Source organism: Dreissena polymorpha, chromosome 2 (genome assembly GCF_020536995.1).
Source record: "Dreissena polymorpha isolate Duluth1 chromosome 2, UMN_Dpol_1.0, whole genome shotgun sequence".
Taxonomy (NCBI): domain Eukaryota; kingdom Metazoa; phylum Mollusca; class Bivalvia; order Myida; family Dreissenidae; genus Dreissena; species Dreissena polymorpha.
The window spans coordinates 5,644,017-5,656,625 of NC_068356.1; the positions used below are offsets into that span (position 1 = coordinate 5,644,017).

Below are 12,609 nucleotides of genomic sequence, written 5' to 3' on the forward strand. Positions count from 1 at the left end.
ACAACGGCGCATTAGGGGGCATTGTGTTTCTGACAAACACATCTCTTGTTCTAAAAAGCTATTCGCCCGGACGAACTACCGGCTTTTGAAATTCAATCGCCCGGCATAAAAATTACTCGCCCCTGGCGAACAGGCAACCGTTAATTTCCATCCATGCCTGGTATGCAAATGATGATTGAGTGCATCAACAAAATATATTCACTTAACCAATGCACCTTGTTTCTTGAGCTCATTTGTTCATGACTTCCTTACCAGTTTTTGTTTAAGTGTTCTGTATATTTAAACTATGAACAAGTTGCTGATATTATTAAAGGTTGGTAAGTAAATTTACCAAGGTTAAAAAGGCTTTTTCGTTGCTTTGATGTGATCTAAGATCATTAACATTTATTCAACTTCGATAATATTTCTTTGCAATTAAATCTGATGAAGTCAAGGCCTTTTGAGTTTTGTTTTAGTAGGTCAAAGTCAGGGTCATAGAGGTCACTGATGCAGAGTTTGTAACATAAAAATATGTGACCAACAAAATATGACCAAACAAAATCATCACCTGTTTTTATTGTTCTGAAAAGGTTCACACTGAGGCAAACACCAGAGCCACATTGGCCCTCTTGTTTACCTTGTGCAGAGGATTAAACCTGTTGCCAAATCTGCTGGGAGCAGTGGAGTTGACACAGGTGAAAAAATATTGGTTGATATGATAAGATCCTTGTTATTTAGTGCTTGAAACATCCAAAATGTCATGCTTTAATTTTCAATTTTTCAATGTGAAGGGGCTAGTCACAATGATGCTCTATTGTGGCACTTTGATGTTGTTTGAGTATTTAAAAGAGTTCCAGGTTCGTTAAATCTTTGTTGTGTAATTTTTTGTTTTGACTCAAAAGTACCATATTTGTTTAATTACCCGGCATGGGTTTGCAAAAGAAGACAACAAGTCCTTTGCTGTAATTAATCAGTTTATTCGTGATTAAGTGATCGTATAGTTTTGTTTTTCAGTGTAAATTTCTTATTAAATAATTAATGCAAGATACTCCAACACAATAATAATCTGTCCAACAAGTATATTGTGTCCGTCTCCTCCTGCACTGCCCTTGAAGCCTTAACGTTGGGATGTATTCAGTGCAATTCGCTATCGAAGTGGCTCGCATCAGTCAGTTTCATCTGCTTTTTATACCAAAATGGTTATATAAACTGGACATGTTCCAAAAACGTGATCATCGGTCCACATGTTTTAGCAAGTAAACAACTTGGACCATTCCCACACTCCAACCCGATAACAAAGCAGTTTTGTGACCATTACATTCTATCACCCTGTCAAATTGTTTTTGTTTTTATTTTAATCTCAATGACAAAGTAGTTAAGTGACCATTTAATATCGGTTTGACCGTCAAATAACCTTATGCCTGAAGTATTCCTACGTGTACGCGATGACAAGCAGTAATCAAAATTTAGTTCAGATTAAGCTGTATACATTTGTACTTTGTAAGTTTATTGGGACAGGCTTGCGTGGGAAAAAGTGTTACATACGCCCCTTTCTAGGTAAAATAATTAAGGATTTAATTCTTTTTCTAAAACGTCATTTAAGTTCATGTCAGAGAAGTCATGTGTGGAGTCGTCACAATGTATCATCAAACAACAATACATCACTGTCCATGAACAAGAAACACTGTCAAATAATACATCATTAAAACAAAGCGGATATTTTCCAAGTGAAACCTCACACCTAAGTGTTGCTTTAAGTGTTAAGTCCTGTACAAATAAACAAGTACAAAGTTGTACAATAAACAGGTATAAAGTCCTACAATAAACAGGGAACACTTAAGTAATTCACACAAGTCAAGAGTCTACACGTGCCACAAATGTCACTTGGTTTACTGATTGCAGTCTCTTCACAAGTCACCCGGTCAGGAATGTCATAACACCTGGCGTCTAGTGATGAACCATTTTCTCCTTGCACAGGTCTCCAGTGTTCCGCAGTTTATGAAAATATACAGATATACAATTAACATATCACAGTACAACAACTCCTAAGTTTTGATTTCTCAGACTTTAGGATACAGCGCAATATACTGGAGGTTTCCTTTATTTTTCGATGGCCCCACCATATCGTTGAAGTTCTCCTTAACCAGAGCTGAGTCATTCACACTCGCCATCAAATTCTCGTCAGGACGCATGTTAGTCCTTGTCCTTTTGCCTAAGTCCCTTAATTTCCTAATAATTTCCTACTACATCTATATTTACATTTGACCTTGATGACAAAGGTTATACACATATTATCTGATATGGAAAGCTAAGTCAAAGTATAATTTCGCCTATGTAAAGGTGTGCTACTATTTCTGCTTGCTTATGCTTGACTGGAAATGATTCTACCCATTTAGTGTTCTCATCAACATATGTGATAAGGAACCTTTTTCCTGCCGAAGTTTCCTTATATGGCCCCAAAGTGTCCATGGACCAAGTAATACCGCTTGAATGAGATACTCTAGTTTCTTGAATTGGGATTTTGTTATTGGATTTGGCTCGTTCCTGACATGTGACGCATGAACGGATATACTTGTATAAATCTTTGTACATATTAGGCCAAAAATATTCTAACGTATCGTAACATTTATCAATCCCTATGTGTGCCAAATTATCATGATAATGCTCTACTAAACTTGTTTTTAAACTGGAAGGGATAAAAAGTCATAAAATTGGTTCCTTGTCTTTGTCACTAAGATAGTATAATATCTGGTCAATAAGAATTTACCTTGTAGAATTCCCTTCGCTCTCGCCCTTTCTAGTTCCGCGATCCTTTTCTGGACTTGCGGGTCTTCAGACTGTGCTTTCTTTATGTTGATTCTGTCATCGATGTCCACTTGTGGAGTAATTTTCCGAGTTTCACTGTCTGTAGTTACATTAGAATCTTTACCGGTACTTGGATATATTAAATTTAAATTTACAGCATTTACCTCCATTTTCTTGCCCTTGGGGTCCCTTAACCTTGTGTCTGGTTCTTTTGCAACATATGCATGTTTTCCAATATCAAAATGTTGAGGTTATTCATCCTCACTTACCTTGGGTATTGTCCCATCATTTCTGCATCATTATAACATGTCTGCAACCTTACTTTTACATCCAGAGATATATTTTTTGTCTATGTTGTAACCAGAAATTGCAAGTGCATATGACTGCAACTTTTTATTTGTCAGATTTGCCATCATTAGATACATTAAAGGTCGATGATCTATGAAACACGTAACAGGTGCGTCTTGTATGTATATCTGTAATTTGTCAAGAGTGTATTTAAGAGCAAACGCCTCCTTTTCTATAACTGAATCAGAATATTTTTGCATCGTAGCGCTTGATTTGTGGGATAAAAAGTGAATTGGTTGCTCATTAGGTATTCATGGAATAATGCTATCTTCTTCGTCACATTCTTGGCATAAAACAGCTCCTATGCAATCATTTGACGTCCGTATAAAGTCTGTAAACCCTGGTACGATCAGGAAAACCTAATAAAGGTATGCTTGATAGTCATTCTTTTAACTTGTCAAATGCCCTTTGACATTTAGGCGTCCAGTTAAAACGTGCATTTTTCTTTGTGAGAGCAATCAGTGGTACCACTATTTAAAGAATATTGTTTATAAAATCCGCACAAACCAACAAATGATCTGATGTCTTTAAATGCTTGCGGTGGAGGAACAATTTTAATTGCATCGACCTTTTCTGGGTTTGGTTTATACCCATGTTTGTTTAATATAAAGCCAAAAATATTGGTTTCTTCTTCAAGAAAGATACATTTCGAGAGTTTTCATTTAAGAGTACACTGTCTTAACCTATCAAATACAGTTTGAATGTGGGTCAGGTGACAATTGACTTCGGTGCTTAACACGATAATATCATCAAGATATGGAATCGCAAAAGATTAACAGCTCCTCAAAACTGTGTCCATAAGTCTTTGAAATATTGATGGTGATATTTTTGCCCTAAAGGGTGTTACACGAAATCAATAAAGTCCTAGCCATAAGATTTTGTCTATACGAGAAGGCCTGACATCGTTATATTATTTTGTTTAATTGTCTAAAATCCACACAAAAACGAAGAGTACCAACTGATTTCTTTACTAGTACTACTGAAAAAGACCAAGGAGAATTGGATGGCTTAATAATTCCTGCTTCGAGCATTTCCTTAATTGTATTTCTTATTATTTCCCTATGTTTAATCGGTGTAGGATAAAGCCTCAGCTTAATAGGTTTATGATCGCCTGTATCAATAGTCGCTTTAATGCAGAAGTTGGAGTTATAGAGAATATATGGTTGGTGACTTTTGATATCTTGTGATATCAGATGAGGCTGATGTGGCGTAGGGAAAAGCAAGGCTTGCCGAGCCTTTTCACACGCCATATCAGCCGATTCTTATCACATGATATCAAAAGTCACCAACCATATATTCTATTTATTATGCCACATTAAAAGCAAATAAGAAAATATCAACAAGTAATAAAAACATACCACCGCTAATTTTTATTGATTTATGCTGGTACAATATGCAAATTAGACGCAGCCTTATTACATCCGTTGGCACCTGTGCATATTTCCACATTTAAAATAGTTCGAAAGTAAACAATAAACAAGAACATTTTAACGCACAATAATTTAACAAAATAAAAAAAAATGAAGCAAGAAATTAATACTTTAAATTACAATTTCTGCACTAAATATAAATTTACAATATGTTTTATGATAACTCATTTGCCATGTACATGTAATTTCTTCAAACAAATGGCCATTTTCAAGGTGAAGTTAGTGTTAACACGGTTATGCAAAAAATTGAAACAAGGAAAAAGTAAGTGGTTGATACTGTCTGGCAACAAACTTTTGCCAGACGTTTTATTGGTTAAAATAAGTAACCAAGATATACAGATTTATAACGTATTAAACATGTGACATGAAGTTGGACGACCGCCGTCCGCATAATAAACAGTGCAAACATTAAAATATTGAAAACAGTGGCATCTGTACCAAGGTTAACAAAGTAAAAATTGACTAGAACATGACAGGACTAGATAAAATAATTTGGTGTTGTTGTTGTGTAAATAATAAGCTTTTCGCCAGCATAATAAACAGTGCAAACATTAAAATATTAAAAATAGTGGGATCTGTTCCAAGGTTAACAAAGTAAAAATTGACTAGAACATGACAGGACTATATAAAATAATTTGGTGTTGTTGTTGTGTAAATAATAAGCTTTTCGATAATGCCAAGGTGGGTGGAGGGGAGGATTGTGGAAAATTTCCTGAAAGTCTTGGAGAAAAGCCACGCTGCTGCTGGCGTCTTTGTTCGCCCAAAAAGAGGCTGGTATAGGTTACACACGGATAATTTACAACTATAGCTTTCTTAAAGTTTTTAACTCAGCCTATACCCAGTTGGCATTTTTATTGCACCCAATTATAATAACAATGTGCTGAATATAAATAACTTTATCGTACCTATAAAGTATTATTTTATATTTGCGCCCATTTGCCTCTGAAGTTCATTCATGTCACATTAAAGAATATACAACACAGTAAGTGGTTGATACTGTCTGGCAACAAACTTTTGCCAGACGTTTTATTGGTTAAAATAAGTAACCAAGATATACAGATTTATAACGTATTAAACATGTGACATGAAGTTGGACGACCGCCGTCCAACACACCGTCCAACCAAGGAGGCAAAGGGCGCAAAAGGCAATGTAAAATAAGAAGCAAGCAGTTGATAAAAGGCACTGCATAGTATTTAGCAGATGACAAAGGGTCTATCATATCATGGCAATGCACAAAGTATATACAGCAACAAACATTTTAGAACAAATATAAGGTTAACATGGATAAGTACATTTGTACATATTAAAATGAACAAACATCCCATGATGAATGCCCTGTAATCCTGAGACAAGTATAAAGTGGAAGGTTAGATGTACATATTTGTAATGAAAATATTCTTGTGATATCCAAATGTGATAAGCAAAAGTATACGAAAAACGGACAATATGTACATATGTGCAATGAAAGTAGACAAACATCCCATGATGATTGTCTGAACAGGATTGGACAAACATCCCATGATGTTTGCCCTAAGATGGTTGGTAACAGTAAAAGATTGATTATGTACAATGCAAAATAAACAAACATCCCATGATGATTGCCTTAACAGGATGGGCCAAAACATCCCTTGATGCTTGCCCTAAAGTAGTAAAAATAGTGAAACATTGGATATGTGCAATGCAAAATAGAAAAGCATCCCATGATGACTGCCCTCAACTGTTAAGTATAGTTTGAGTCAAAGCAATAACCAGAGTGTGTGTGAGCATTTAAGATCGAATAGGGTTTAAACCAATATTTGGAACCCTAATGTAGCGCCGGAAAGCGTTGGAACGCCAACGGCCCATAAGCATGATTTGTTGTTCTGGAACACCGGCAAGAACGGCCTGTGTACAGGCCCCAATTCTAAAACTGTGCAGCTTAAATTTGGTGGTTGGAAGTTGACAAAAGGACAACAAGGTTTTGAATGTTGTTCGGAATGCATTTTGTGTGATGGGTTCCGAGATGGATGAAATGAAGAGTGGTCCCGGTGTTGAACCACGCATTTTTAAATATGCTTTGAGGGCTTTGACTGGGCATGTTGAATTTTGTGCTTGAATTATAATTTTTACAGGTTTGTCAGATTTTTTGGTTTTGTAATAATGTAATTCAATGTGGATTGCTTTTGATTGTAATGTGATGTGTCCTAATTGCACCACTGAATCATTCTTGGATGGAGTGGCTGGCAATAGTTCACCAATCCGAAAAAATCCAAAGAAGGCGAGAAGGATAATCAACTGGTACATTGCTTGTTGATAGGGCGAACCACTGAGAATGTGAAAAGTTGCGTGCACAAGTGACTGAATGTGTGGCAAAAGCAGGGGGAGTCTGTTGTCATGTTGTGTACGTAATTTACGACATCCTGCAGTCATTCTACGAATAATATCTGTATTGCAAGGGTCAGAATGTCCAGCTATAGAATGAAAAAAGGAAATGGCAGAAAGGTGGCTGCTTATTGTGGCTGGGGCAAAGTCCTGTGTATACAAGTATGCAACATATTGAGAAACAAATTTAGACTGGACTGGAAAGTTTAAAGTTGCACCGATAATTTGACAGACAAAGTGCGAAAACTTATCCCAGCATTTCTGGTAGAAGTGGCGAGTGGTTGGTGCCACGGATGCCTCCAGTAATTGCTGTTCTACTTCAGCAAGGTTAGGGGAGAAAGATCCAGAGGGATAGGTAAGGGCTGTGGGTCGAGGTATGGTGCTGCTTCCCGTGCTTGTTGAACCTGTAAGCGAGAAAGCAGGTCACATACAGTGTTTTCTGTGGTTTTGATGTGTTTAGCTCTGAAACAGAAATTGTGTTGTAGTGATTTCAGGACAATAATCCGGATGAGTCGCATCATAACAGAGTCTTAAGATGATTGTTTGTTAAGGCAAAAGACCACAGACAAATTGTCACAAGTAAACTATGTTTTTGTTTGTCCATGTCTGTCCGAACAATGACACAGCGAGAGCAATAGGATACAGTTCCAGAACATTGATATGATGACATTTGGCGGAGGTGGGAAATTCTCCATATGTCCAAGAGTTCATGTGTGTGCATCCGAAGCCTTTTGAACCAGATGCATCAGTGAATAGCTTTAAAGAAATGGAAGTGACAAACCGGTCATTTGTCAGTAGTGTGCAACCATTGTATTTTTTCGAGGAAAGTGTTCCAGAGTTGAAGGTCTGCTCGACATTCTTTTGTTAGTTTTATCAAATGGTTGGGATTGGTTTTACCGACAGTGAGATCATATAGTCTGCGAAGAAAACAACGACCTGGTTTAATTACCTTGCATGCAAAGTTTAGGTGGCCTAGGATGGATTGTAGAGTTTTTAAGGACACTTTACGACAATGTCTATATTTAGCAAGAAGTACCTTTAGTGCACATATCTTGTCTGGGGGTAAGCTGGCTGAAAGTGTATCAGTGTTAAGATTTATGCCATGAACTTCTATTGATGTAGTGGGAAAAACTGTTTTGGCATGTTTAATTGGTACGCCAAGGTCATTGGAGAGGCTAATGAAAGTATCAAGGGCGATTTGGCACTCATTTGTTTGTTTACGTCCTACAAAGATGAAGTCATCAATAATGTGAGAAACCCGAAGAACCCCTAATTTGTGTTGTAAAACCCATTGTAAGGCTTGTGCGAAAGATTCAAAAATCGCCACTGAAGAAGATGTCCCAAATGGTAAAACTGTTCCAAAATAAAAACAGTTATTGAAGGAGAACCCTAGTTTATGAAAGTCTTTTGGTGAAATCGGTATTATTTTGAAAGCTTCTTCAATGTCCGCCTTAGCGACCAAGGAGCCTCTACCAGACTGCAAAACCAATCTTGCAACATGGTCAAAGGTCTCAAGTGCAACCGTAGCATTTTCGTATGGAATAGCCGAATTGACAGATTGACCACGCTTAGGGAAGGATAAGTCATGGATTATACGGAAAGTGTTAGGAGTCTTTTTGGGAACAACACCGAGGGGGGAGCAGATAAAATTGGCCAATGGAGGTGTCAAGTATGGCCCTTTAACACGTCTCAATTTTATGTCTTGTATAATTTTTTGTTTTACAAGTTCATTGTGATTGTTCACAGATTGATGGTTTTTATGCAAGCATGATGGTATAGAAGATGTTGTGCCAAGAGAAAACCCATTTTTGAATCCGTCAATCAATTTTTGTTTTTTATTGGGGTCATAACCAGACAGATATGATAACAGTTTGTCGGCCGATATGGGCGAAGGTAATTGAAATTTATTTAGACTGTGGAATTTGGGCTTTACTGGCTGTTCTTTTGAAATTTGCCGTTGGTGTGTTCGCGTTGTTTGCGTGGTAGGGCCTGACTGGTTTGAAGCATCTGTGTGCGCCATGTGGTTGGTCGCAGTTCCCACACTGGTGTAATTGTGGGCATTTGGGCTTAAGGCATTGGGATTTCTGTTGGTAGTCCCAACAGTAACCTGTTCGGCGCATGATGTAGGTTGGCATTGGAGTTCTGGAGTTGGAAGGAAAGGGACGAAAATTAGAGTGAGATTGTGTCTTTGTTAAGGAACAAAACAGGAATGTCTCTGTGTGTAGGGTTCCCCAAGGGAGTGGCTGCAGTGCCTTCAGCTGTCTGAACTTGATGTCGTATGTGACCCAGTTTGTTGAGTGTTGTGCGAGGTCCTCAATGATTGACATGTATTGGAACAGGCCTGATGCCTCCTCAGGGTATTTGGAGACATAAACATCGGCAAAACGTTGGAAAGCACGGCACCATGTGATTATGTTTGTTATGGTCTTAGGGGCTGATTTTTGAACGGAAGTTGTTATTTGGTTGTCACTGCGTTTAATGACTGTGGTCTCAGTTGTTTGATGATCAAAAATTAGCTTATTCAAATCGATATACTCTTTGTTCATGATGGCTTTACGCATTTTGACGTCAATTGGAGGATGAACAGTGGAAAAAAGTCCTAAATTAACACCTTCGTTGTTGTCTGATGTCACCGATGTCAAATCCTCTTCAAATGATTGCTCAGACTGCTGTTCGTCGTCACTCGTCCGTTCCGCTGCAGGCGCCTGGTTTGATGTCCCATCACTCTTCTGGAGGATGAGTTGGCTGATTTCTTTCAGGACTGCCTCATCTTTACTAAGGGCATCTGCCATCAGCTTTGCAATCCTGGATTGGGGCGCCTCTGGCGGTGAAGAAGCCTTCCGCTTACCAGTCCTGGCAGTGGATGGCGTTGCCTTAGGCATACTAATCTGAAAAAGACGAAAATGAACAGACAGAAAACATGCACTGCACTAGATTATGGATAGCATTTGTTTATATGCCGATTACATGACATGTGGAATGTCAAACATCTTCAATCAGTTATTCAGACAATAAGGTGTTTACTGTATGAGCATGTATATTGTGTATGAGCATGTATATTGTCTGCGAACAGTATTAAAAAACAGGATATGTGGCGAAATAGGCTCATATGTACACAAGTATCAATCAGGATATTGATATAGGTTTAGTGTCAAATAGGACAAAAGTATACACAAGTATCAATCAGGATACTTAAATCAGTTACGTGTCTTCTAGGACACAAGTACAAACAAGTATCAATCAGGATACTGAAAAAAAAATAACGTGTCAAATAGGACACAAGTATCAATCAGGATACTGAAAAATGACATGTGTAACAAAGGACACAGTTAAACACAAGAACCAATGGGTATTGGTTACATAAAGCAGCTAGTACAAGTGTTAAACCAGATACTCAAATAGGAAACCAATATACTCAAGTAACGAGCAGGATACGTGGTTGAAAAGTGGTAAGTAGAACACCATACCAAAAAAGGCTCTTTTATTAAAGTAATGATTAACACTGTCATAATGATGGGAATGCTATGCTGCTGTCACAAATATTATATAGAGTTTATCGTATATACCTACGCTGATACTAACGCTCTGCCTACAAGTGTTGTGTGGACTAGGAGTTACTCTCAATGCCCCTGATTGTACTGTCAGATACCAAATTGCCAACACTATAAGGTGCTAAAATACAACAATGAATATCGTTGCAAGCAAATAGTGCACATTTTATATGTTTGACTGCTGTTCTGGACGACTCACATTCACAGACTGTGAGCTGCAAAAAGAACCGCGCCTCTAACAGAATGATAATATCTTCGCATACCAAGTGTCGGATCAATATGCACGCCATCGGGTGAAACAAACTCCTGCTGAAAGCGTCTGTTAAAGTTATTAAAATTATGCTGCCAGAAATGTACAGACTCTTGGTCTGCACAAAGACACTGCAAACGTTGGTTGGTTTCATCAACCCTTGCATTATACAATGTTCCTTGTTTTCGGTGAAGTATTTCACCTATCATGACACGATTGCAGCCCTGTTGAATAAGCCAGCATGCAAATGCAAAAATAGTATCTGCCAATGTTGCTGGAGCAATCCTCATACTGCAAAGGTCATTACTGCCTATATCAAGGAAAACAATATTGATGTTTAAGTCACTGACAAGATGAGCATCTGTCCAGACAGACTTGGGTTTGTCTGCATGCATAATTGTAGCCCCTCCGACTCCATGCCAGTAAACTTGTATGTGCTGGAATCAAAATTCATATTAGTACAACTGTTCTGTATGCACCATCTCGTTAGGCGTTTGGTAAAAGAGTGACCTAAAATAAGAGTATTAAACATCGTAACGAAGAATCGCTCAGTAATTTGTAATGAAACAAAATCACATTTACCAGCAGTTAGTTTTGAATTTCTTTGTTTACATGTATCAAAGTAGGTCAAGCACGCGCACTGCTAAAAATAGAACGAACAAAGGAATATGGTTTTGGATGCTACAAATACATGTATTTCATATTAAAAAATCACATTTTGCCGATAAGCTCAATTGTGATTGCACAATGCTCAAATACGGAATAAATGGATAATAAAAACCGATACGCAATGTCGAAAAATTTCCTGAAAGTCTTGGAGAAAAGCCACGCTGCTGCTGGCGTCTTTGTTCGTCCAAAAAGAGGCTGGTATAGGTTACACACGGATAATTTACAACTATAGCTTTCTTAAAGTTTTTAACTCAGCCTATACCCAGTTGGCATTTTTATTGCACCCAATTATAATAACAACGTGCTGAATATAAATAACTTTATCGTACCTATAAAGTATTATTTTATATCAGTGACTTATTTTTCAACTTTTGCATCTCCGTAGTAAACATTTAGGTTTGAAATGTTCACGTTTACCCCGAAAAACAGCCCTTCACATGTCATGTCAAAGTGGGTGGGGAAAGCAACTGCTTCTGGATTTACAGTTGCTGAAACTTCCTGAGGAAGCTGATGTTGTGCAGGATTCAGAAATGCTGCCAGGTGTGAATGGGACGTAGATGATGAAATGAAGATGCTTTTGTTTTGCATGGTGTTTTTTTACATGTTTGTTGAAATAATAGATTCGTTGCTTTTGGAAATGCTAGTGCCTGCTAAAATATTGGAACATTTTTTCTGAGTCTGAAGGAAATGTTGCTATAGTTTGTAATACTTTGAACATTTTTGTGTCCACTGATCTGCATGATATCAGTGGGACAGCATCCGGAATCCCGCAGCTTCTGTACCATGTGCTTCCTGGCTGAGTGGTTTGTAAGTTTTCTATTGATTCCTGCACAAAAGCACATGTGCTCCATTATTTGTGCTTTTTTTTTTAATTCCCATTTTCATGCTTATGAACCAACGCTCAGTGCCAGTAGTCGTACTGTTGTTGGTCTTCGTACTTGTTGACAAGTAGAATGGGGCAGTTTTGGCACATATAGTCTATAATACAAATTTAAATGTTTAAAGAAATTTGATTAAACAAATTAAGTCTTGCTTTCTGTGTTTTTGTTTTTTTGCTGAGCATTGTATTTGTCATTGTCCCCTAGGCTTTAGAGGATGGCTCTTCCATGTCATCATCGAAAAAAGAAGGGTCGATATTGAATTCTGACATTATGTTGGTGTCGACTTCAGTCACATTCAAAATTACTTGTTTACTTTCATAACCATTCCCAATCA

General features: G+C 37.7%; 1 protein-coding gene across 4 annotated transcripts; it reads right to left on the minus strand.

Annotated features, from left to right (window-relative positions):
• Positions 1-4,825: 4,825 nt before the first annotated feature.
• LOC127865705 (uncharacterized) lies at positions 4,826-11,753 on the minus strand. Of its 4 annotated transcripts, none has more exons than XM_052405653.1 (3): positions 11,513-11,753; positions 10,495-10,596; positions 4,826-9,812 (listed from the first exon to the last, which is right to left on the minus strand). In XM_052405653.1, exon 3 carries the CDS (start codon positions 9,804-9,806, stop codon positions 8,829-8,831), a length of 978 nt encoding a protein of 325 aa, XP_052261613.1. In that variant the 5' UTR covers positions 9,807-9,812; positions 10,495-10,596; positions 11,513-11,753; the 3' UTR covers positions 4,826-8,828. The 4 variants fall into 4 exon arrangements, with proteins under 4 accessions (XP_052261613.1, XP_052261612.1, XP_052261615.1 ...); XM_052405652.1 differs by having other exon boundaries at positions 11,308-11,753; XM_052405655.1 differs by having other exon boundaries at positions 10,491-10,596; positions 11,308-11,753.
• Positions 11,754-12,609: the final 856 nt, after the last annotated feature.

Bases quoted from the DNA above. Each gene is read 5' to 3' on its own strand.
- LOC127865705 (XM_052405653.1), bottom strand. From the start codon at position 9,806: ATGCCTAAGGCAACGCCATCCACTGCCAGGACTGGTAAGCGGAAGGCT.